General features: G+C 50.4%; 1 protein-coding gene across 1 annotated transcript; it reads left to right on the top strand.

Moving 5' to 3' along the window:
* Window positions 1-1660: 1660 nt before the first annotated feature.
* LOC142469195 (cholesterol side-chain cleavage enzyme, mitochondrial-like) lies at window positions 1661-4601 on the top strand (the record flags this gene model as incomplete). The annotated part of the gene is made up of 5 exons (XM_075576158.1): window positions 1661-1819; window positions 2043-2209; window positions 2346-2424; window positions 2612-2803; window positions 4293-4601. Coding segments are annotated over 5 exons (699 nt in total), but the record flags the coding sequence as incomplete, so codon positions are not given.
* Between the last annotated feature and the right edge of the window lie 18449 nt (window positions 4602-23050).

Genomic DNA, 23050 nt, shown 5'->3' with positions numbered 1-23050 from the left:
TACCACCCACCCCCATATATACTCACACTACACACCAATCATCCCATATATACACCCCAAATATACTCACATCACCCACCCCCATATATACTCACACTACACACCACTCATCCCATATATACTCACATCACCCACCCCCATATATACTCACACTACACACCACTCATCCCATATATACACCCCAAATATACTCACATCACCCCATATATACTCAAACCACCCCCATATATACTCACATCACCTACCCCCCATATATACTCACACCACACACCACTCATCCCATATATACTCGTACCACCCACCCCCATTTATACTCATACCACCCACCCCCATATATACTCATACCACCCACCCCCATATATACTCACACTACACACCACTCATCCCATATATACACCCCAAATATACTCACATCACCCACCCCCATATATACTCACACCCCCATATATACTCACACCACCCCCTATATACTCACATCACCTACCCCCCATATATACTCACACCACCTACCCCCCATATATACTCACACCACCTACCCCCCATATATACTCACACCACCCACCACTCATCCCATATATACACCCCCCATAAACACTCACACCCCACATCCCATATATACTCGCCCACCCACATCTCCCCAACCCCATATATACTCACACCACCCACCTCCCATATATATTCACTCCACCCCCCACCCCCATATATACTCACACCACCCCCACCCCCATATATACTCACACAACCCCCACCCCCATATATACTGACACCCCCACCCCCATATATACTCAACCATATATACTCTCACACCACCACCCCCATTTATACTCACACCACTCACCCCCATCCCCATATATACTCACCCCCCCATATATACTCACTCCACCCCCATATATACTCACTCCACCCCCCACCCCCATATATACTCACACCACCCACCCTACCCCCATATATACTCACACCCCACACCACACCCCCCATATATACTCACACCACCCCCACCCCCATATATACTCACCCCAGCCCCATATATACTCATACCACCCACCCCCATATATACTCACACTACACACCACTCATCCCATATATACACCCCAAATATACTCACATCACCCACCCCCATATATACTCACACCACCCCCATATATACTCACACCACACACCCCCACCCCCATATATACTCGCACCCCAAATATACTCACACCCCACGCATATATACTCACACCACCCCTACCACCATATATACTAACACCACCCACCCAACCCCCCATACCTCAAACCACCCCCCGCATATATACTCACACCCCCCACCCCATATATACTCACACCACCCACTCCCCATATATACTCACACCACCCACTCCCCATATATAGTCACCCACTCCCATATATACTCACACCACCCCCACACAGATCTAGGAAAGAGTAGAGAGATTCTGGCAGCAGCGTTTAGGATAGATTGTAGGGGAGACAGGTGAGAGGCAGGAAGGCCGGACAGCAGGAGGTTACAGTAATCAAGACGGGAGAGAATGAGGGCCTGAGTCAGAGTTCTTGCAATCGAGCAACAGAGGAAAGGGCGTATCTTGGTATATGTAGTGATATATACTGTGTGTAGTGATATATACTGTGTGTTGTGACCGCTCTCCTCCCCCCATCCCTACCCCCAGCTGATAGCTGTATACAGGGTATATACGGGGCCCTGAAGCAGCGGTCAGACAGTGTATATTCCGGGGTCCTGTCCAGTCTTCTCCTGCAGGAGCAGCTTCCTCTAGAGGACATCAAGGCCAGTGTGACCGAGCTGATGGCCGGAGGAGTGGACACGGTGAGAGAGGAGGAAGAGAGTAGACAAAGGAGAGAAAAAAGAGGGGGGGATAGAGAGGGCAGGGGCAGGGAGGAGAGGGGGCACGGGGGAATAGAGAGGGGCAGGGAGCGGGGACAGAGAGGGCACGGAGGTATAGAGAGGGGTAGGGCAGGGAGCGGGGGCAGAGGAGTACAGGAAGCATAACTCCTCCTGACATCCCCTCTCTTCTTCCCCCCCCCCCCAGACCTCCATGACACTGCAGTGGGCTATGTACGAGCTGGCCCGCTCCCCAGGCGTGCAGGAGAGGCTTAGGTCAGAGGTCACTGCGGCCACAGAGGCTTATGGGAGTGACCTCACCACCCTGCTCAAGAACATCCCACTGGTCAAAGCAGCCGTGAAGGAAACGCTCAGGTAACAGGAGGAGCATATCGCATAGAGGGGGCATTATTACATGGTACCTCGCAGTGCCCCGCAGAGCATCACTCTATCTGCTCCGCAGAGCATCGCGCCATCTTGCCCATGATACCTTGTGTGCCTTGTGTTTCAGGCTGCATCCCGTGGCGATCACCCTGCAGAGATACACCCAGCGGGAAACAGTGATCCAGAACTACCTTATACCCCAGGGGGTAAGAACCAACAGGGGATAAGGCACTGAGATGCTGGGTAATAAGGCACTCTGGAGTTGGGTTACCTCCAGGCAACAAGGCACTCTGGTGTTGGTTCACAGAGAGAAACAGCCAAGTGCCTTATTGCCCCATCTTGTCTGTGTCCCTCCCCTCTTATTCACCCCTCTCTTATCCTCCCTCCCCCCAGACTCTGGTCCAGGTCGGGCTGCACGCGATGGGTCGTAACCCGGACATCTTCCCATCCCCGGAGCGTTTCTCTCCCGAGCGCTGGCTGGGCAGGGTATCCACCCACTTCAAAGGTCTGGGTTTTGGCTTCGGGCCCCGGCAGTGTGTAGGACGGAGGATCGCCGAGATGGAGATGCAGCTTTTCCTTGTACACGTAAGTGAGACCCATCTGTGCGGCGACCACCCGCACTCCCCAGAGCAGCCACCAGAGGGGGCAGCGCTCACATGTCGATTCAATATGATGTAGTTTTGATGCAGTATTTCAAAACTTTGATGCAGCATTGCTGAGTTTTGAGCAAAAATAGAAATTGGAAAAGTAGAGCACTGCAAGAAAGCAAAAGGGCTGGAGGCGAAATAAACTATTTATTGGGCATATGTGCCAAAGAAAGAAACACACAAATTGACGCGTTTCCCGCCGTTGAGGCGCTTTATCAAAGAGTAACCAACACTCACTCAAACCCTGTTTAAATAGAGGTCAGTTATAGATACACGCCCTGTGAATGACTAACTGATTCATTAAGCAAAAGCTGTGAAACAATACAGAGCTGAACGGTAATAGGTTAAATATCCTTCTAAACAACTGACCGCTATAACAAGATAGCGTGTGTATTGTGCTAAAGAACACCTAATAGACAACGGTATAGTAAATCGCAGAATGGATACTATACAGTATAACATATTAAAAAACATATAACATACAACAAAACATATGTGAATGAATAAAAAAAAAATAGAAAATAAATCATAAAGAAAAATAAATAATAAAAAAGAATAATAAAAAATGAAAAAAACAGTATATAAAGATAAATATAGAATCATAAAAGGTGAAAATTAAACTAAACCCTAATAAACAACCAAGATCCATAGACAAATGACAAATAATAAAAATAATACATTTATATTGTCAAATTCAAAATAAAAAAATCTCATAAAAATAAATGAACAATAAGCTATGATCAAATGGAAAAGTGATAATTAATCTAATAAATCACTATAAGGAGGAAATAAGAGATATATAGACTATAAGAGGTTGGGACCGTTGACTCGGCCCCCCATGAGCCGCCCCCCCTGTACAGAGTGTGATCAGAACATGGCGGGAGCTCATTCAGGCACCCGGTGAGCCGGCAGGAGTGTCTGCAGACGCGGGGCTCCGTCATCACCACCAGGCCGAAGATCCCCGGTTACCACTACCCCTACTGGAGCAGAAGGAAGATCGGACCTCCCGGTTATCCAGGTACAGGGGGTGATTCACTTCATGGGCGGCCCCCCACAGACTGTTATCTCCCCGGTGGATTCAGGTGAGGTGGTTGTTGTACCATCTATTTCTCCCCTGGTCAGTTTATATGGTCTTACAGTCTACATTATTTAGTCATCGGTTTTCAATTTAGGAATTTATTATACATCATTGATTATGCCAAATATATGCGGCAACGTTGGGGATATCCCCTCCTCTTTCTCTTGCTGAGTTTTGATGCTGCATCTAAGTTGATGCAGTATTATTTAGTTTCGACGCAGTATTTCTAAACGTTGATGCAGTACTGCTGTCATGATGCAGTGTTTATTTCGTTCCAACAGTTTTGATGCACTATTTCTGAGTTTTGATGCACTATTTCTCCCCCTTTATCTATTATCGCACATTCTAGATTCTGGAGAATTTCAAGATTGACGTGAACAGGATGTCCGAGGTGGAGACGACCTTCAACCTTATCCTCGTCCCGTCCAAACCCATCCTCCTGACCCTGTGACCCCTAAATGAACCCCTCGCTGTAACCCTAAACTCTATGAAGTCATAGAGACTTTAGCCTCAGTATTTCCTACATTGGCTTTTATCCTTTGGGATTTGGGACACATTTTATAAATGTATTCTTCGTTCCTTGTTTAATGACCAAATTATTATTTAATACTGTACATTAATGTGGCAAGCCTCATTAAGAAAACCTTTTAATCAATCTTTTCAGGTAGTCACTTTGTGTGTTTAATATATCAAGAAAGATATCAATAAAAAAAAGCTAAACCCTCCCAAGTGATGGACGTCACGGGTCCCTCCGTGTGCCGCCATGTTCTGTGTCCCGCGTGTCTGTGATGTCCGGCTGTCACCTCCTGTGATGGACGTCGCGGGTCCCTCCGTGTGCCGCCATGTTCTGTGTCCTGCGTGTCTGTGCTGTCCGGCTGTCACCTCCTGTGATGGACGTCGCGGGTCCCTCCGTGTGCCGCCATGTTCTGTGTCCTGCGTGTCTGTGCTGTCCAGCTGTCGCCTCCTGTGAGGTCATTCCTGGCTCTGCCGGTTACAGGAACCCTGTAACGCGTAGCTCACCACAAACAAGGCGCGACCGCGGGGCTGAGGTAGGGATTGGTATAGAAGGCCGACCACAACCGCGAGGGCGGCGTCTAGAGTGTAGGATAATCTTGCAGGCCGGATCAGGGTTATAGAGGACAGCGTAAACGTGGTACTTGCCGGATCTAGGAGTGTAGAGTAACAGATCGTTGGGGTACGTAGCCAGGGTCAGGATTGGAGAGAGTAGAGTCGTCGTATTCCAAAGCCAGGGTCAGTGCAGGAGAGTATCACAAAGTCCAAGGCAGGGTCAGGCAGCAAGATAAGAGGCAGACAAGGCAGGGCACTGGATGCAGTGAGATGCAGCGTCACAAAACAGAGGTTATGCTCGGCAATGAAGGAGAGCTCAGACAGGGTATAAATAAGACCTCCCTCCAATGGGAGGCAACCAGGAAGTGGAGGCGCCCTCACAGGCTGCTGGATCGTGCTGGCCGATTAGGAGTGGGTTGGGACCTCTAGAGTGCATGCATGCCCCTCGCGTAACCCGCGCATCACGCTGGCAACCCGGTCGCGCGCCATGGTACCTGCGCCAGTGCAGAGACAGAAGGCGGGACCCGAGGAGAGAAGGGAGGGACGTGTGTGACCACTGTGCCGCATACCTCCGACGTCAGAGCGGGGGCGGAGTCGGGGGACGGAGACCACAGGATGCCGGGGAGAGTGCGCACCGTGCATGCGTCGCGCGTCATTGCCGCTGGGAGGAGAACGTACCCTGGACACGGGAACCGCGGAAACAGACGGAGCCCGCGCGTCGCGCATGCGAACAACCGCTGAGATGCCCTCTTTGAGTGCCTCTAGCTTCTATTGGACAGGTGGAGGAGGACACGAAGCGCAAGAACTCCTCTCACAGCTGGAGAAATATCACAGGAAATCAGGTAACAATGTTGGCAGCATATGTAGGAAGGATAAAAGAAAAATATAGTGCAACACAGTTTTAATGAACAATCAATACTAGAGCAGGGAGCCCCAATTCACTCACATGCTCCAGAATAAAAAATGGCAGTTTAACCACTCTGGGTTCAAGAACGACGCAGATCTGCTTGGCTCTGCTCAGCTTTACTCGTGTCTCACTTCCGCACTCGGGCAGCATCTGACGTCACGGTCCTGCTCTTTCAATCCTCCACTGGTAAAGGAGCGATCGTCTGGCTCCGTGGTTAGTGTCAATGTCAGCGTGATATTTTTCAGCGTGGAGACGCAGGGAAGGAAACAGCTGACGGCACAGCAGAGAGTCTGGACTGCTTCACAGGTCAAAGCCCATATGATATCCCTTTGCCGCTGGGAGGAGAACGTACCCTGGACACGGGAACCGCGGAAACAGACGGAGCCCCTGCACTGCCCGCGCGCCGCGCATGCGAACAACCGCTGAGATGCCCTCTTTGAGTGCCTCTAGCTTCTGATGGACAGGTGAAGGTTAAGGGGACAGAACAGCCGGAATGGCGAATCCTCACAGTACCCCCTCCTCTAGGAGCGACCTCCGGGCGACTCCATGAAGGTTTTTCTGGGAAGTTTAAGTGGAATCTCCTGATCATTCTTGCCACATGAACCCGATGACTAGGCACTCAAGACCTCTCTTCTGGACCGAATCCCTTCCAGTGAATCAGAGCCTAGAAAATTTGGAATCCAGGATGGACTGAATCTCGTACTCGGGCAGGCTCTGTACCATAACGGAGGTAGTGGGTAGAACAGGAACTGAGTGTGTGTTCTGGATCACTGGTTTGAGTAGCGAAACATGGAAGACCGACGGAATTCTCATGGACGGAAGCAAGGACAACCGATAAGCGACCGGATTAATTTTTTCAGAAATAGTGAATGGACCGAGGAATCTAGGTATGAACTTCATCGACGGGACCTTCAGTTTAATGTTTTTGGAGGATAACCAGACTTTGTCGCCAGGCCTGAATTTAGGAGCTGGTCTGCGATGGCGATCAGCCTGCCGTTTTTGCCTCTCAACGGCTGACTTAATATTAATTTGGGTTCTTTTCCAAAGAGTTTGAAGTTCCTTGATCCTATCATCAGCGGCTGAGACCCCAGAGGTATCAACTGTAAGAGGAAGAGTAGCAGGATGGAACCCGTAATTAATGAAAACAGCAGAAGCTCCAACAAATCGCACTGGGAATCGGACACAAAGCACCGAATGAATTGCTCTAAAGACTGGTTGGGCCTCTCCGTCTGCCCATTAGTTTGCGGGTGGTACCCAGAAGATAAATATATGCCCAACTGAAGACAAAAAGAACGCCAAAATTTAGATACGAAATGCGATCCTCTGTCAGATACGATCACTGCCGGAACTCCGTGAAGGCGGAAGAGCTCCTTGATTAATATCTCTGCAAGTTTGGGCGAACTAGGCAGGCCTTTGAGCAGTACAAAATGTTGATTGCTTTGAGAACCGTTCTACTACTACAATATTAGTGTTCATACCCTTAGATACTGGTAAAGCTGCAGATACCTTTCAACCCAGTGTAAGGTCCTGTGCTGTGGGGACTCCCGCTCCCGGCGCTCCCTTACCTTCTAACGCCGCTGCCCCAAATCCTCGACGGCGTTCCTCTGCTGTCGGCGTCACTCCCGCGGCTGCTCTCCCTCTTCCGGGTCGCGCGCATCATCGTTACAGGGGCGCGCGGACCCAAGCTTCTCATACCCGGCATCCGGAGTGTAGTCCCGCCTCCTCCTTGCGGGCCTGCGCACTAGCGCGCTCCCCAGCCCCAGCTCTACCCGGGTCAGCCCCCAGGCTTCTCTCCCCTATCAGGATGTATCCCTGGACCACACCTCCGCTCCTCCCTTCCCCTGATAGGTCCCAGCCCACTATTTAGTCCTGTCTCCCCATTCTCCCAGTGCTCTGCATAGCTACTGTACCTTGGTGCTGTCTGCTTCTGCCTGGCTCTCTTGTTTTTTCAGCCCCTGTTCCTGTCTCTGGATTCTCTGCTGACCTCCCTGGATTTTGACCTTGGCTTTGGATATCGACCACGCTGCTTTCTGGACCCCCGAACCTGGATTACGGACTCTACCACGCTGACTTCTATACCCCTTGGACTTGGAAAACAGACCTTCGACGACGCAGCTCTCTCAACTCCATGACCTTGGCTTACGGACACTCTACGATGCACCCATCTCTACTCCTTGACCATTGGCTTACGGACTCGACCATTCTACGCCGGATTTGGCAAGTACCGAATTACATCTATTTTTGTCCCTGGACCAGCTACGCTACATTCCACACTCCGGTCGCGCCCCCGCTTGCTGTTAGGTGCGTGGAATTTGTCCGTTCCACCTCAGTACCGGGGTCTCGTCTGGTTTGCGGGCAGGCCGAGCGTTACACCCGGTGTATCGAACACCCTGCGGAATTCCTAGGTGAAGGCTCCTATGCTTTGGGTGAGGTCGGATCTTCGCTCCCAGATGTGAGAAGCCCAGCCAAGTGCATCATCTACGAGAAGAGAGATTATGTAGGCTACCTTGGAACGAGAAGAAGTGAAGCGGGAAGGATTCATCTCAAACTGAATGAAGCATTGATTAAGGAAACACCGATACTCGTGAGGATCCCCGTCATACCGATTGGGCGTGGGAAGTCGGGGTTCGAACAGATAAGAAGGCATGGCCATGGTACTAGTGCCGAACTGCGAGTGGTCCGTGTGTGTCCCTTGTAGTCGGAGGGACAGGGTCCTAAAGTCCTCCTGGAGGGTTCCCTGGTATTGGTCACTAGATTCTAATTTGTTTTCAAGGCTAGACAGGACGTTGGCGTGAGGGCTCACGACTCTTCCTACCTCAACGGGGTCGAAGTTTGTTGGGCCGAGCATAATGTAACGCGTAGCTCACCACAAACGAGGCGCGACCGCTGGGCTGAGGTAGGGATTGGTATAGAACGCCGACCACAACCGCGAGGGCGCGTCTAGAGTGTAGGATAGTCTTGCAAGCCAGGTCAGGGTTATAGAGGACAGCGTAAACGTGGTACTTGCCGGGTCTAGGAGCGGAGAGTAGCGGATCTTTGGGGTACGTAGCCGGGGTCAGGATTGGAGAGAGTAGAGTCGTCGTAAAGCCAAACCCAGAGTCAGCGCAGGAGAGAGCAGCGTCGTCGTATTCCAAAGCCAGGGTCAGTGCAGGAGAGTATCACAAAGTCCAAGGCAGGGTCAGGCAGCAAGTGTAAGAGGCAGACAAGGCAGGGTACAGGAAGCAGTGAGATGCAGCGTCACAAAACAGAGGTTATGCTCGGCAATGAAGGAGAGCTCAGACAGGGTATAAATAAGACCTCCCTCCAATGGGAGGCAACCAGGAAGTGGAGGAGCCCTCACTGATAGGCTGCTGGCTCGTGCAGTTGCGTCCTGTTGTGCAGCCGATTAGGATTAGGGGTGGGACCTGTATAGAGCGCACGTAACCCGCGAATCACGCTGGCGAACCGGTTGCACGCCACTCGTGTGCGCCACGGCACCCGCGTCAGTGCGGGGGCGGAGACCAGAGGCGGGAACCGAGGAGAGAAGAGAGGGACGTGTGTGACCGCTGTGCTGCGTACCTTCATCGTCAGACCGGGGGCGGAGTCGGGGGATGGAGATCACAGGATGCCGGGAAGAGTGCGTACCGCGCATTCGTACCGCGTCATTGCCGCTGGGAGGAAAATGACCCTGGACACGGGAACCGCGGAGACAGACAGAGCCCGCGCACTGCGCATGCGAACCACCGCTGAGATGCCTTCTTTGAGTGCCTCTAGCTCCTAATGGACAGGTGAGGGTTAAGGGGATAGAACCGCCGGAATGGCGAATCCTCACAGACTCTTAGGTGACAGCAGGACGGGGATGAATAGACTGGGATATTAATGTAACGTTCTCATGTCAGAGGGAGTTTCTTTAGCAGCGACGTGTCCCCAGTGTTAGAGGTATCTCTGCTGCTGGGTCATTTAGTGACATTGTGTCTTCCTGTCACCTGGGGAAAGCTGAATGTTCTGTGACATCACACCTGGAACTTCCTGTACCATAAGTGACATCATAAAAGTGACAACACAGAGACTTCCTTCCTTTTTTTTAAACGTTCAAAAGGGTCCAGCTTGTCGTGTCTCCGTGGCGGCAGGTCTGACGCATTCTGCAGGTAAGAGAGGATAAAGGATTAGGCCGGAAGTGAGGTCACAACGCAAGGAGGAAGTGAGGTCAAACCTGACTAGGTCAAGCAGGAAGTGATGCAACAATGAGTAATAGGATGAAATAACGTTGTCAAAGCAGGAAGTGAGCTCAAATGTCTCATGTCAGCTCACTTCCTGTCCTGTATTTCCACACCCGTGACCTCAATTCCTAGGTTTCCGCAACCCTGTGAGCTCACTTCCTTTGATTCTGTGACATCACTTCCTCCCGTAGAAAGCAGAGAGAGACAGCTCCTCACCGTGGGGGACTAGTGTAGAATCGTGGTGCGAGTGCGGCTGAATCCCATCGCCTGCTCAGAGAAACGCGTCAGGAGCTGCTGCTTCTCATGGCCCCAGAGCCGAGCGGACTCTTCCAGCTGTGAGAGAGGAGGAGTCGGGTGAGAGGGGGTTCCTACAGGAGCCACACATTGAATCTCAGACTCAGGGCCACACGTGGAAGGCTCTCAGGGGCCACACATGGATGTCTGTTTTACAGAGGCCACACAATTATAAGTGGTCTCCCCTCACCTCTCTCTCCAGGGTCTGTGCTCTCACCTGAGATTTCTCCCGCTTGTAAGAAGTGACAGTTTCTCACCGTCAGAGAGAGATCGTACTGAGAGAGAGAGCGCAGAAAGAGATTGGGAGACAGGTTACCTTTTAACTCCTGATATTAGTCCCTATAACTCCTCCTATTACCCCATATAACCGCTCCTTATAGCTCCTACTGCCCAATGTAACCGCTCCCTATAACTCCTCCTATTGCCCCATATAACCTCTCCATATAACTCCTCCTATTGCCCCATATAACCGCTCCCTATAACTCCTCCTATTCCCTCATATAACCGCTCCCTATAACTCCTCCTATTGCCCCATATAACCTCTCTCTATAACTCCTGCTATTGCCCCATATAACCGCTCCCTATAACTCCTATTCCCTCATATAACCGCTCCCTATAACTCCTCCTATTACCCCATATAACCGCTCCCTATAACTCCTCCTATTACCCCATATAACCGCTCCCTATAACTCCTCCTATTCCCTCGTATAACCGCTCCCATTAAGTCTTCTTATTACCCAATATAACCGCTCCCTATAACCCCATATAACCACTCCCTATCATCCTAATACCCCATATAACCCCTCCCTATAACTCCTCCTATTACCCCATATAAACGCTCCCTACAATTCATCCCTGTCACGGGAGACCAGGACTAATACTAGGAATCAATATCACCAGACAGAAACACAGGCGTTTATAAAATGAATTTATTGGAAAGCAGTAATCCACAACAATACATATGCACAGATAACATACCCAACTGGGGAATACTGGGGTACCCTATAATCCTAGGCGCAGGGACCTCCCTAGAGCCAGTTTCCCTGATCTTCCCCCTGCAATGTCCTCTTATCTGAACAAATTGAAGTACTGTTGTAAAGTGTAGGGCACTGTTAAAACTTTCCTTTCTGTAGCTGTACCTACCTGCACCCACTGAGCAGTCCGTTGACCACCTTACATGGAAGGGTACAACACGTTTTCTAAGGTTCAGGGCACGTTGTCAGGCAATTTGCTACTATAAATACCTGTATGGTGATCTACTTAGTTAAGTACCTCTTGCACCTCCAGCAAGGGTCTTAACAAGAGCACTGTACTTCAATCTGGGCAAGTTTGTTATCAGCTACAGGATCTAGCAATAAGACCTTAAGCTTGTGTTATTTGGTGTACTCCACAGGGCAGCATTATTCAGCTGAGCTGCTAACCCCTGAGGTACACAGATGCACTATCGTTCATAGATTGAATTTGACACTCACTATATAGCAGACAGGCTGTGTATATCTATCAGCCCCATGCAGTGTCATGTCAACACTGTTGCATCACTTGCTCTATCAGTATTGTTTGGCACTACAGATAAGGACTACACTTAGTCCCAAGGTTTACCTATTAAGGACCCTTGGAGCCAGTGTATTCACCAACACTGGTAACACTCACCAACCCTGGGATCCCAATATCCCCCAGGGATTCTCAACGTATTGTTAATTAGTTTAATCCTTTTTTTAATCCCATTGTTTTATTGTGTACCTAATAAAATTGAGTTTTAATTCATACAATCATCTCAACATTGTGCACGAGTGCTTCGATTGGGGTTCATTTTTCTTCAGTCCAACCTTATCCTCAGAGACCCGCTGCAACCAGCTCAGGGGATTGTGGTCTGTAATGACCGTGAAAGGGCGGCCATACACATACGGTTGAGGCTTCCTGAGACCCCACACTATGGCCAGGCACGCTTTCTCAACTGTAGCATAAGCAGCCTCCCGATCTAATAGCTTGCAGCTCAGGGACACCATTGGGTGTTCAACCCCAGAAGAAGCGACAGCGAAACATATGTCGGGAGAGTGTGATTGAACGCGTTGTGTCCTCTTGACCTAGGAGATAAGAAATGTTAAATTGTGCTTGCTGTACTGTATGAGCTACGCTAACCTCACACGGAGGCAAGCACTCGGTACACTCAGCAGAGAGCGGGACTAACGCTCACTGCAAGAACAGAACAGGAGATTTATACATCTTTACCAAATCTCTTTTAATGCAACTATCTTGCACTAGTTGAGCCACGCTAACCTCACACAGAGGGAAGCACAGTGCACCCAGCAGCGAGCGGAATCTACGCTGACTGCAGGCGTGGCCCAACGAAGGAGTTATATATATATATATTAATGCGTATTTCCACCTATCTATACTTAACCGCATGTTGAGGTAAACCCTCAGGATACTCTGCGGTAAACGGAGCCTAGCCTTGCTGCAAACAGGGTAAACACTAATATCTACCAAACAAACTGTACAAATCTCGTACTGAGTACAGTACAGATTACACGCGGCATTGAGCAAAAACACGCTCACGCTATGAGTGGCCCGGCTGTATATATATATTAATTTATGGGTATATCTCTGGAACTCCACAAACAGCTAATAGCAGGGGAGGTGGCTACGGAAGCAGCTCTCTCGGTGCATCTACGCTGCTGCTTTTCCCTCATATCACATTGGGGATAAATATTAGCCCCACACTGATACCCCAGAGGGTTGGGAATATATACTCAGCTGCACAGCGGTGCCGGTGCACATTGCGGGGGCTTGCGTAGGCTCTATGCAGTGAGGCATCTCCACTTTAAAGCGGATTGCCATGTATACCACACAGCATCTATACTCCATAGGGCTATACTCACAACAGCAGTGGTGCTGTCAGCGAAGTGTCGTCCCTTGCGTACTGAACTTCCCCATAGTTACCTATAGGGGGGTATTCAGCTATGCTACATATGTAACAATGATATGGACATCGCATTTAATTACTGAGATGCCTGCTTTACTACATATCTAGGAGTTCCAGGTCATTAGGTAGTTTAGTATACACTACGCACGCCATCACGCTTATCTTTATGCTCATGCATACCTCCTAAGAGTCTCGCTCCAACAGAGACTAATATACAGCAACACAGCCATTGGAACTGATCCACTATGAGGATAGTATTATTCCTGTAGTACTATCTTGAACAGTTCTTTATCCCAAGGAGGTAACATGGTAAGAGGGGTTTACAATACCCCTTGGGTGTTAATATTATAACTAACACACCATCTATATATGTTTGTATGTGCATTAGTTTTAGACCCCACTTTATTTTAGTTTTGAGTTTAATAAAATTGGTTTTAACCATATCCACTGTACATTACATACTAGGGGTTACTTATTAGTATTAACACGGATGCTTTCTCTACTACTCAAGTCTCGCTATAGTATATTGTCATTATACTCGGAGAGTGCACTTTAAAGGGGTACTTTAGTGCAGGGACAGCACAAGTCTTGTGCAACACTCTCCACTCTTTCTCTATTTACAAGTTATATATTTACCCTTGTGCACCCCTATTCTTTGGTAATAGGCAGAGTGGGGGGGTGTATATCTACGTTCGTGTTCAACCCCCTCAGCACCGACCTGACTCAACACTGCACCAATTCCAAAGTTAGAGGCATTAGCTTGAATCAGGAACCGCTTATCATAGTCGGGAGTGGCCAGGATTGGAGTGCTTACCAGGGCAGCCTTGAGAGCTGAGAAGGCACCCTCATACTCTGGTGACCAGGTTACCATGCGAGGGAGCCTCTTTTTAGTCAGGTCGGTCAAGGGTTTAGCCAGGGCACTGTAGAGTGGTACAAACTTGCGGTAATATCCGGCTGTCCCCAGAAAGGCTAGCACCTGTTTCTTGGTCTTGGGAACCGGACACCCCACAATGGCTTCTACCTTGGCGGGCTCAGGTTTGAGATGACCCCCGCCTACCCAGTGCCCGAGGTATACAACCTGTTACATCCTTATTTGGCACTTGGTCAGCTTTAGCATTAGCCTGGCCTCCTGGATGTGGACTAGGACCGTAGCTACATGAGGAAAATGGTCAGCCCAGGAAGTACTAAAGACCGCCAGGTTGTCTAAGTACGCCCTGGCATACCCCTGCATTTCCTCCAACAGGCGATTGACCAGACGCTGGAAGGTAGCCGGTACGTTCTTCATCCCAAATGTCATGACTGAAAATTTGTACAAGCCACTTGGGGCCAACTTTTCCCACGTCTCCTGGGTCAATGGGATCTGCCAGTACCCACGGCTCAGATCCATGGTGGTCAGATACCTTGCCCCGGCGAGCTCGTATAACAGCTCATCCATCCGAGTCATGGGATAGGCATCCAACACGGTCTGGGCATTTAACTGCCGGTAGTCTACACAGAACCGGGTGGTTCTGTCCTTTTTGGGAACAAGGACCACTGGCGAGGCCCAGGGAATCTGTGCCCTGTAGATCCCCCCATCTTCAACATCTCCTCAATCTCCTTCTCCATGCTCCGCTTTACCTCCACAGATAATCGGTGTGCAGACTTTGGCCGCGCTTATAGTGCCGGTGAAAGCGGCGCGACGGCGACGCTGACGTCACGCTGCGGTTGCTGGAAAAATCTAATTGAATTGACTTCCAGCGATCACGACCAAACTGTCGCGCTGTCGCGTCGCTCCTACTATAAGCGCACGCAACGGCTTCAATACATTTATTTTGACGCGACGTCGCATCGCCGGCACTATAAGCGCGGCCTTACAGAGGAGCCTCTGATCACTAGTGTTGACCGGATGATCAGTGAGGTGAGTCTGTCCCGGCTTGTCCGGTGCTCGTCTCAAATCAGGAAGCGGCCCGCAAGGCTGAGGTAGGGATGCAAATAAACCGACCCGAGCCCAGGGACAGAGAGTCCTGTAAGAGTATCCGTAGTCGGTAAGCAGGCAGGGGTCAGGGCTGGTGGCAGGGGTCAGGGCTGGTGGCAGGGGTCAGGGCTGGTGGCAGGGGTCAGGGCTGGTGGCAGAGTTGCAAAGTCCAGGAGACAGGCAGAGGTCAGTGCAGGCAGAAAGCAGCAAGGTCGGGGTCAGCAACAGGGGTATCAAAACAGGCAAAAGGGTAAAGCGTGACTGCAAAGACCAACGTTAGAACTTTGCTCGGCGACTCTCACTAGGAACTGCAGCCTTATATAGCAGGCTTCCAGTACCCAAAATGGCCACAGTGAGCAGAAAGGGCAGGTATCTTGGAAAACCCGAACTGCAGCAACACCCAGCACGGATCAAGCAGAATTCTTACATTCCCATACCTTCCTAACATCTCTCGCGCCTGTTTCCGTTGGGAAGCCACGAGCTGGGATCCTATCCCCACATCCTCTACAGAGCCTCTCTGCTTAGCCTGCCCTAGAAGATCAGGCAGAACTCTGCTCGCCGCATCTCCCGATGGTGACCTACACACCGCCATCACCACCGGCCCACTCGCAGGATATTCCTTTAACCTGTTGATGTGGTAGCTCCGATGTCTACCGAACTCCTGATCCAGAGATTCCACGTAATTTGACCCGTTCACCCACCGGATATGGGTCTCACCAGGCAGTTAGGAGTTTGTTCTGGCGAGTCGTTTTCAGAACAAGCACCTGCTGCCTTGGGATGAACTCTACTACGGGCAGTTCTATCACACCAGCGCTTCTGCCTGGACTGAGCTTCCTTGAGGTTAGCCTGCGCTAATCCCATCAGACCTGACCAACCGATCTCTGAGCTCCACCACTTACTGGAGCACCGTCGGATCCATTGTGGTGGTCTCCCCCTCCCATCCCTCCCAGAACAGGTCGAGCGGTCCACGGACCCGGCGCCCATATAGAAGCTTGAAGGGTGAGAAGCCTGTAGACTCCTGTGGCACCTCCGTGTATGCGAACAGTAGGTTCTGCAGGTGTGCTTCCCAGTCCCTTCCTTCGGTCTCCACAAGTGCACGCAGCATTTATTTCAAGGTGCCATTGAACCGCTCACAAAGTCAGTTGGTTTGAGGGTGATAGGGGGCCGTGCAGAGAGGGGTCACCCCGCGCGCAGCCCAGAGACTTTGTAGCAGCTCACTCATGAACTGTGCTCCCTGGTCAGTCAAGATCTCACTAGGGAAACCTACCCTAATAAAAATATTTATAAACACCTCAGCCACCTTCTGAGCATCAATGGAGGAAAGAGCCACCGTCTCCAGGTACCTGGTTGCGAAGTCCACGACTGTTAAGCTATACTGTACCTCTTCCTCGACCTACTGGGAATCATCAGGGCCCAATAATGTCTACCTCCACCCGCTAAAATGGTTCCCCTATCACCGGTAGTGGCCTTAGGGGGACTTCGTCTGATTGACTTGCCTCCCCACTCGCTGGCAGGCATCACAGGTGCGGCAGAACGCCGATGCCTCCCACGATACCCCCGGCCAGTAGCAACTCTGGGTCCACCTGGCTTTCATACACGTAACCCCCTGATGCCCTGCTAACGGGATCACATGCGCCAAGTGCAGCAACTGTGCCCGGTACTGACAAGGCACCACCAACTGACATTTGGCTGTCCATGGTCTGACCGGAGCTGCCAGGCCTTTTTCCCGATATGAGAGGCCACGTCACCACAGGATCTGCTCGGATTCAGACTCGGAGGACGGTTCAGCAGCATGCTGCCTCATGCCCTCCAAGCTTGTGTCTGTCTGTACAGCTTCCCGGAATGTATGACTCTGCTCCGGCCCACTGGCCCCAGTCATACAGTCAGGGATACAAGTCTCAGTCAAGTCAGGCTCCGCTAGTCTTACCCGGTCAATCTTCTCTGGATCGTCCATGACTGGAGGCTCCAAGGTATGGGAAGTGATGGATTCAGGAGTGGGACCCTGAACCACAGCTGATGCTGGGTCAGAATCCTGGCAACTCTGGCTCTGAGGCACTGCGGCTACAGATACGGCATCGTCCTCGTAGCTGCATCGGAGTCGATCCAAGTCATTGTCCAATAGTACAGGAGCATCTAAGCCTGGCATAATGCCAACATCGCGGATGCCTTGGCCCGCGCCCCAGTCCAGGAATACGTGGGTTGCTTGGAGGGATTTGCTGCCGCCATCAGCCCGAGTCACCCTCATCCCCTTCCCGGGTAAAAGGTGCTCTGACCCGACCATATCAGGCCGATACAGAGTAACAGTAGCGCCGGAATCCAGCATACCGGCGGTTATCCAGTCCCCAATGGTCACTGGTCAGAGGTGGTTGATCCGGACATCCGTGGGACCAAGACCGACAGAGGTAACCTGGAATGCTAGGTCGGCCGGTAAAGCGGGTTTGGTCGCTTGGGTAGCTGCAACTGGTATCAGGGACGTAGGTGGGGTGCTGGATCATCTGGGCTGCCTATCCAGGCGACGGCTCGGGCTGCTGGGGTACGTTGCCCAGCCCTGGCACCCTGGGGCTGGAGAAACTTGGGACAGTCATGTTTCATGTGCCCCATCTGGTTGCACCTGAAGCACCGCCGTTCATGGACGAACTCTGTAGGCACCGGCCAGGTACTGGTAGGCTCTGTGACTGGCCGCCACGAGTTCGTGTTGGTTCTGGTGGGATCAGGCTGTCGAGGCTGGAATGGCACTGTAGGTTTAAGGGGCACTGTTGGTCACCTCCGGAGCTGAAGACGTGCGGCTATTAAGTAATCTGCAGGGCAGCAGTTTGCCACGCACTATCCGGTTTGCGGTCGGCATTTTAGCATGAACTGCTCTTTGACCATCACGTCATGGAGAGCCTTAAATGTTGTCACCTCACACCCAGCGATCCATCTTTTAGACTGGTGCTCTAGCCGAGACATGAACTCGATACATATTATAAATGGGACAAGACAGGGATGTCCGTTGTCCCCGTTGCTGTTTGCCCTAACAATTGAGCCCCTGGCATGTAGTATTATGCAAAATGTTAATATCAAGGGAATTAAAATAGGGGATTGTAAAAGGGAATTTATCCCTGTTCAGAATATGCCACTAATCCAGCAGTGTGTTGGTTAATTGGATCGAGCAGTTAACCAACTTCACCTGGCTGATTAGAGGTTTGTTAGAAAAAGCCTTTTTCCCAGAAACAGGAGGGAGATTTTCCTCAGTACACAAGGGTGCTGACAAGAGGAAAGAGGTCTTGAGCAGAAAGGCTCTGCTGAGATCAAGACACCCAAAGACCTACTGTATATTCCTGGACCCAGGAACCTACCAGAGACTGACATGAAGGGCCACCTGTTTAAAGGTATCTCTTGAGACTTTGGGGAATAGGGTGGTAATGGGATTATCCCTCCAGCCCTGGAGAAAGGGACTGGGGAAGTAAGTTAGCCCTTACACAGGGATAGGTGTTTGCTGTTTTCATATGTTTTGCTGTGTTAAAAGAGACAGGTGCAATAAAGCCTTATTTTAATTTCACCTTAATAACAGTCTCCATTGCGTACCTCTGCACACATCTCTTACAGGGATGATAACTACAAGATTTCTCTCTTCGCAGATGATATACTGATGTTTGCAAACCCAATGACCTCGCTTCCCAAACTGCAGGCTGCCCTGTCAGAATTTGGGCACTTTCCAATTTTAAAATAGACAAATCTGAGGCCCTAAATATTTCCCTCCCTAAACACCAAGTCAGATGACTCCAACTAAATTTGAATTACAAATGGAAAGAAAATTATATCCAATATTTAGGGAGTAATATTACAAAAACATACAAATCTCTTTATACCCATAACTACCCCAACTTATCAACACAAATCAAAAAGGATTTCATGTCATGGAATAGTTACCAGGTATCCTGGTTGGGACTTACGGCTTCGGTAAAGATGTACATACAGTACTCCCGCGGCTGTTATACTATTTTCTGACGCTGCCAATAACGGTTCCACAATCAGTGATAAAATTACTACAAAATTAAATATTCAGATTAACTATAACTCCTCCTATTACCCCATATAACCGCTCCCTTTAACTCCTCCTATTACCCCATATAACCGCTCCCTTTAACTCCTCCTATTACCCCATATAACCGCTCCCTATATCTCCTCCTATTACCCCATATAACCGCTCCCTATAACTCCTCCTATTACCCCATATAACCGCTCCCTTTAACTCCTCCTATTACCCCATATAACCGCTTCCTATATCTCCTCCTATTACCCCATATAACCGCTCCCTATAACTCCTCCTATTACCCCATATAACCGCTCCCTTTAACTCCTCCTATTACCCCATATAACCGCTTCCTATATCTCCTCCTATTACCCCATATAACCGCTCCCTATAACTCCTCCTATTCCCCCATATAACCGCTCCATTTAACTCCTCCTATTACCCCATACAACTTCTCCCTATATCTCCTCCTATTACCTCATATAACCCCTCCCTATAACAACATGATGGGTGAGGTTATATAGAGGTCTGTATAATCCATGAGTCGCTCCCTCCCCCTGTCAGACAGCAGTGGTGCCCCCCTCCCCCTGCTCCCTGCAGCTGTAGCCCTGATATCTCCCCCCCCCCCTGTTCAGGGACATGCCTCCCCCTCCGCTGTCCTTCATATCTCCCAGCCCTATAAGAGGTCCCCCCCTGCCCCCTCTGACCGTCAGACAGCATGCTGCACCTCCGCAGGCTGCCAGCTCTCCCCGGCGCCCCTGGGCTGCGGAGCTGCCACTCTGTGCTGGGGATCCCCCCCGTGGATGCCGTGCCCGCCCCGGGGTGCACCCCCTTACCCTATGAGCAGTTGCCCGGAGACTGGGGGCGCGGCTGGCGAGGGCTGTATCGCTTCTGGAGGAAGGACGGATTCCACAACATCCATCACCTGATGGTGGAGAACTTCCAGCACTACGGCCCTATATACAGGCAGGGGGGATGCTCTGCAGGGGGGGATGCTCTGCACAGGGGGGGGGATGCTCTGCAGGGGGGGATGCTCTGCACAGGGGGAGGGGATGCTCTGCAGGGGGGATGCTCTGCACAGGGGGAGGGGATGCTCTGCGGGGGGATGCTCTGCAGGGGGGGATGCTCTGCAGGGGGGGAGATGCTCTGCAGGGGATAGATGCTCTGCTGGGGGGGAGATGCTCTGCAGGGGAGGGAGATGCTCTGCACAGGGGGGAGGGATGCTCTGCACAGGGGGCCGCTATGTGGGGGGAGGGGCGCTCTTCAGGATAGGGGTTAATTGAGTGATGCTCTACAGTTGTGCACCTTATACTGAGAGAGGAGCAGTGACAGATAGCTGTGTGTTATACTGAGAGAGGAGCAGTGAGAGATAGCTGTGTGTGTTATACTGAGAGAGGAGCAGTGACAGATAGCTGTGTGTTATACTGAGAGAGGAGCAGTGAGAGATAGCTGTGTGTGTTATACTGAGAGAGGAGCAGTGAGAGATAGCTGTGTGTGTTATACTGAGAGAGGAGCAGTGACAGATAGCTGTGTGTTATACTGAGAGAGGAGCAGTGAGAGATAGCTGTGCGTGTTATACTGAGAGGAGCAGTGAGAGATAGCTGTGCGTGTTATACTGAGAGGAGCAGTGAGAGATAGCTGTGCGTGTTATACTGAGAGAGGAGCAGTGAGAGATAGCTGTGCGTGTTATACTGAGAGAGGAGCAGTGAGAGATAGCTGTGTGTGTTATACTGAGAGAGGAGCAGTGACAGATAGCTGTGCGTGTTATACTGAGAGAGGAGCAGTGAGGGATAGCTATGCGTGTTATAGAGAGAGGAACAGATCTCCTGGCAGTGACAGATAGCTGGTCATGTTATACTGAGAGATAGCTGTGACAGTGACAGATAGCTGTGCGTGTTATACTGAGAGGAGCAGTGACAGATAGCTGTGCGTGTTATACTGAGAGAGGAGCAGTGACAGATAGCTGTGCGTGTTATACTGAGAGGAGCAGTGACAGATAGCTGTGCGTGTTATACTGAGAGGAGCAGTGACAGATAGCTGTGCGTGTTATACAGAGAGAGGAGCAGTGAGAGATAGCTGTGTGTGTTATACTGAGAGATAGCTGTGACAGTGACAGATAGCTGTGCGTGTTATACTGAGAGGAGCAGTGAGAGATAGCTGTGTGTGTTATACTGAGAGAGGAGCAGTGAGAGATAGCTGTGTGTGTTATACAGAGAGAGGAGCAGTGCCAGATAGCTGTGCGTGTTATACTGAGAGGAGCAGTGACAGATAGCTGTGCGTGTTATACAGAGAGAGGAGCAGTGAGAGATAGCTGTGTGTGTTATACTGAGAGATAACAAGAGACAGGGGGTGCCCAATGCTGCATCAAAATTGACAAAACATATAAAGTAAAATACTTCAATAATAATAATTGGTTATTTAGTTAACCCTTTGGCCAAAGGCGTCATAAGCCTGCATACCAACGTCAAGGTATAACCAAAATAATGCAGGTCCTACACTACACTGTGAAACCTTTTCCTTTTACCTCTGTGAGAGGGGAAAAAACCATAATGGGTCTTGTTCCTGCAGCAAGTGAAATGACCTTCCAAGTTAAAAGGGTGAAGGAGGATTAGTGAGCTCTGGGGGGAGGTGCCACAGCCTCCAAAGAGACATAGGTTAACACAGATACCCAGCAAGCTCAAACTCCCCCACCCACCACAAAGTGAATATATATTTATGTCAACCAGAGAGCTATGACGCCTTTGGCCAAAGGGTTAACTAAATAACCAATTATTATTATTGAAGTATTTTACTTTATATGTTTTGTCAATTTTGATGCAGCATTGGGCACCCCCTGTCTCTTGTTATATACAATTGCCACGCTCAGTAGCTCTCTGGTTGACATAAATATATATTCACTTTGTGGTGGTGGGTGGGGGAGTTTGAGCTTGCTGGGTATCTGTGTTATACTGAGAGATAGCTGTGACAGTGACAGATAGCTGTGCGTGTTATACTGAGAGGAGCAGTGACAGATAGCTGTGCGTGTTATACAGAGAGAGGAGCAGTGAGAGATAGCTGTGTGTGTTATACAGAGAGAGGAGCAGTGAGAGATAGCTGTGCGTGTTATACTAAGAGAGGAGCAGTGAGAGATAGCTGTGCGTGTTATACAGAGACAGGAGCAGTGAGAGATAGCTGTGACAGTGAGAGATAGCTGTGCGTGTTATACAGAGAGAGGAGCAGTGACAGATAGCTGTGTGTCTCTGTGATTGGCTGCAGGGAGACCTTGGGTACGTACGACAGTGTGCACATCCTGCACCCGGGAGACGCGGCGTCTCTGTTCCAGGTGGAGGGTCCCTACCCGGAGCGTCTCAGGGTGCAGCCGTGGGTGGAATATCGTGACTATCGAAACAAGAGATACGGGGTGCTTCTCAAGTGAGTGAGTGTGAGTGAGTGTGAGTGAGTGTGAGTGAGTGTGAGTGAGTGTGAGTGAGTGTGAGTGAGTGAGTGTGAGTGTGAGTGTGAGTGTGAGTGAGTGTGAGTGAGTGTGAGTGAGTGTGAGTGAGTGTGAGTGAGTGTGAGTGAGTGTGAGTGAGTGTGAGTGAGTGTGAGTGTGAGTGAGTGTGAGTGAGTGTGAGTGAGTGTGAGTGAGTGTGAGTGAGTGTGAGTGAGTGTGAGTGAGTGTGAGTGAGTGTGAGTGAGTGTGAGTGAGTGTGAGTGAGTGTGAGTGAGTGTGAGTGAGTGTGAGTGAGTGTGAGTGAGTGTGAGTGA

This window comes from Ascaphus truei, chromosome 18 (assembly GCF_040206685.1).
Source record: "Ascaphus truei isolate aAscTru1 chromosome 18, aAscTru1.hap1, whole genome shotgun sequence".
Taxonomy (NCBI): Eukaryota; Metazoa; Chordata; class Amphibia; order Anura; family Ascaphidae; genus Ascaphus; species Ascaphus truei.
Note: the sequence above shows the minus strand (reverse complement) of the source record. Positions and strands in the feature narration are given on the sequence as shown.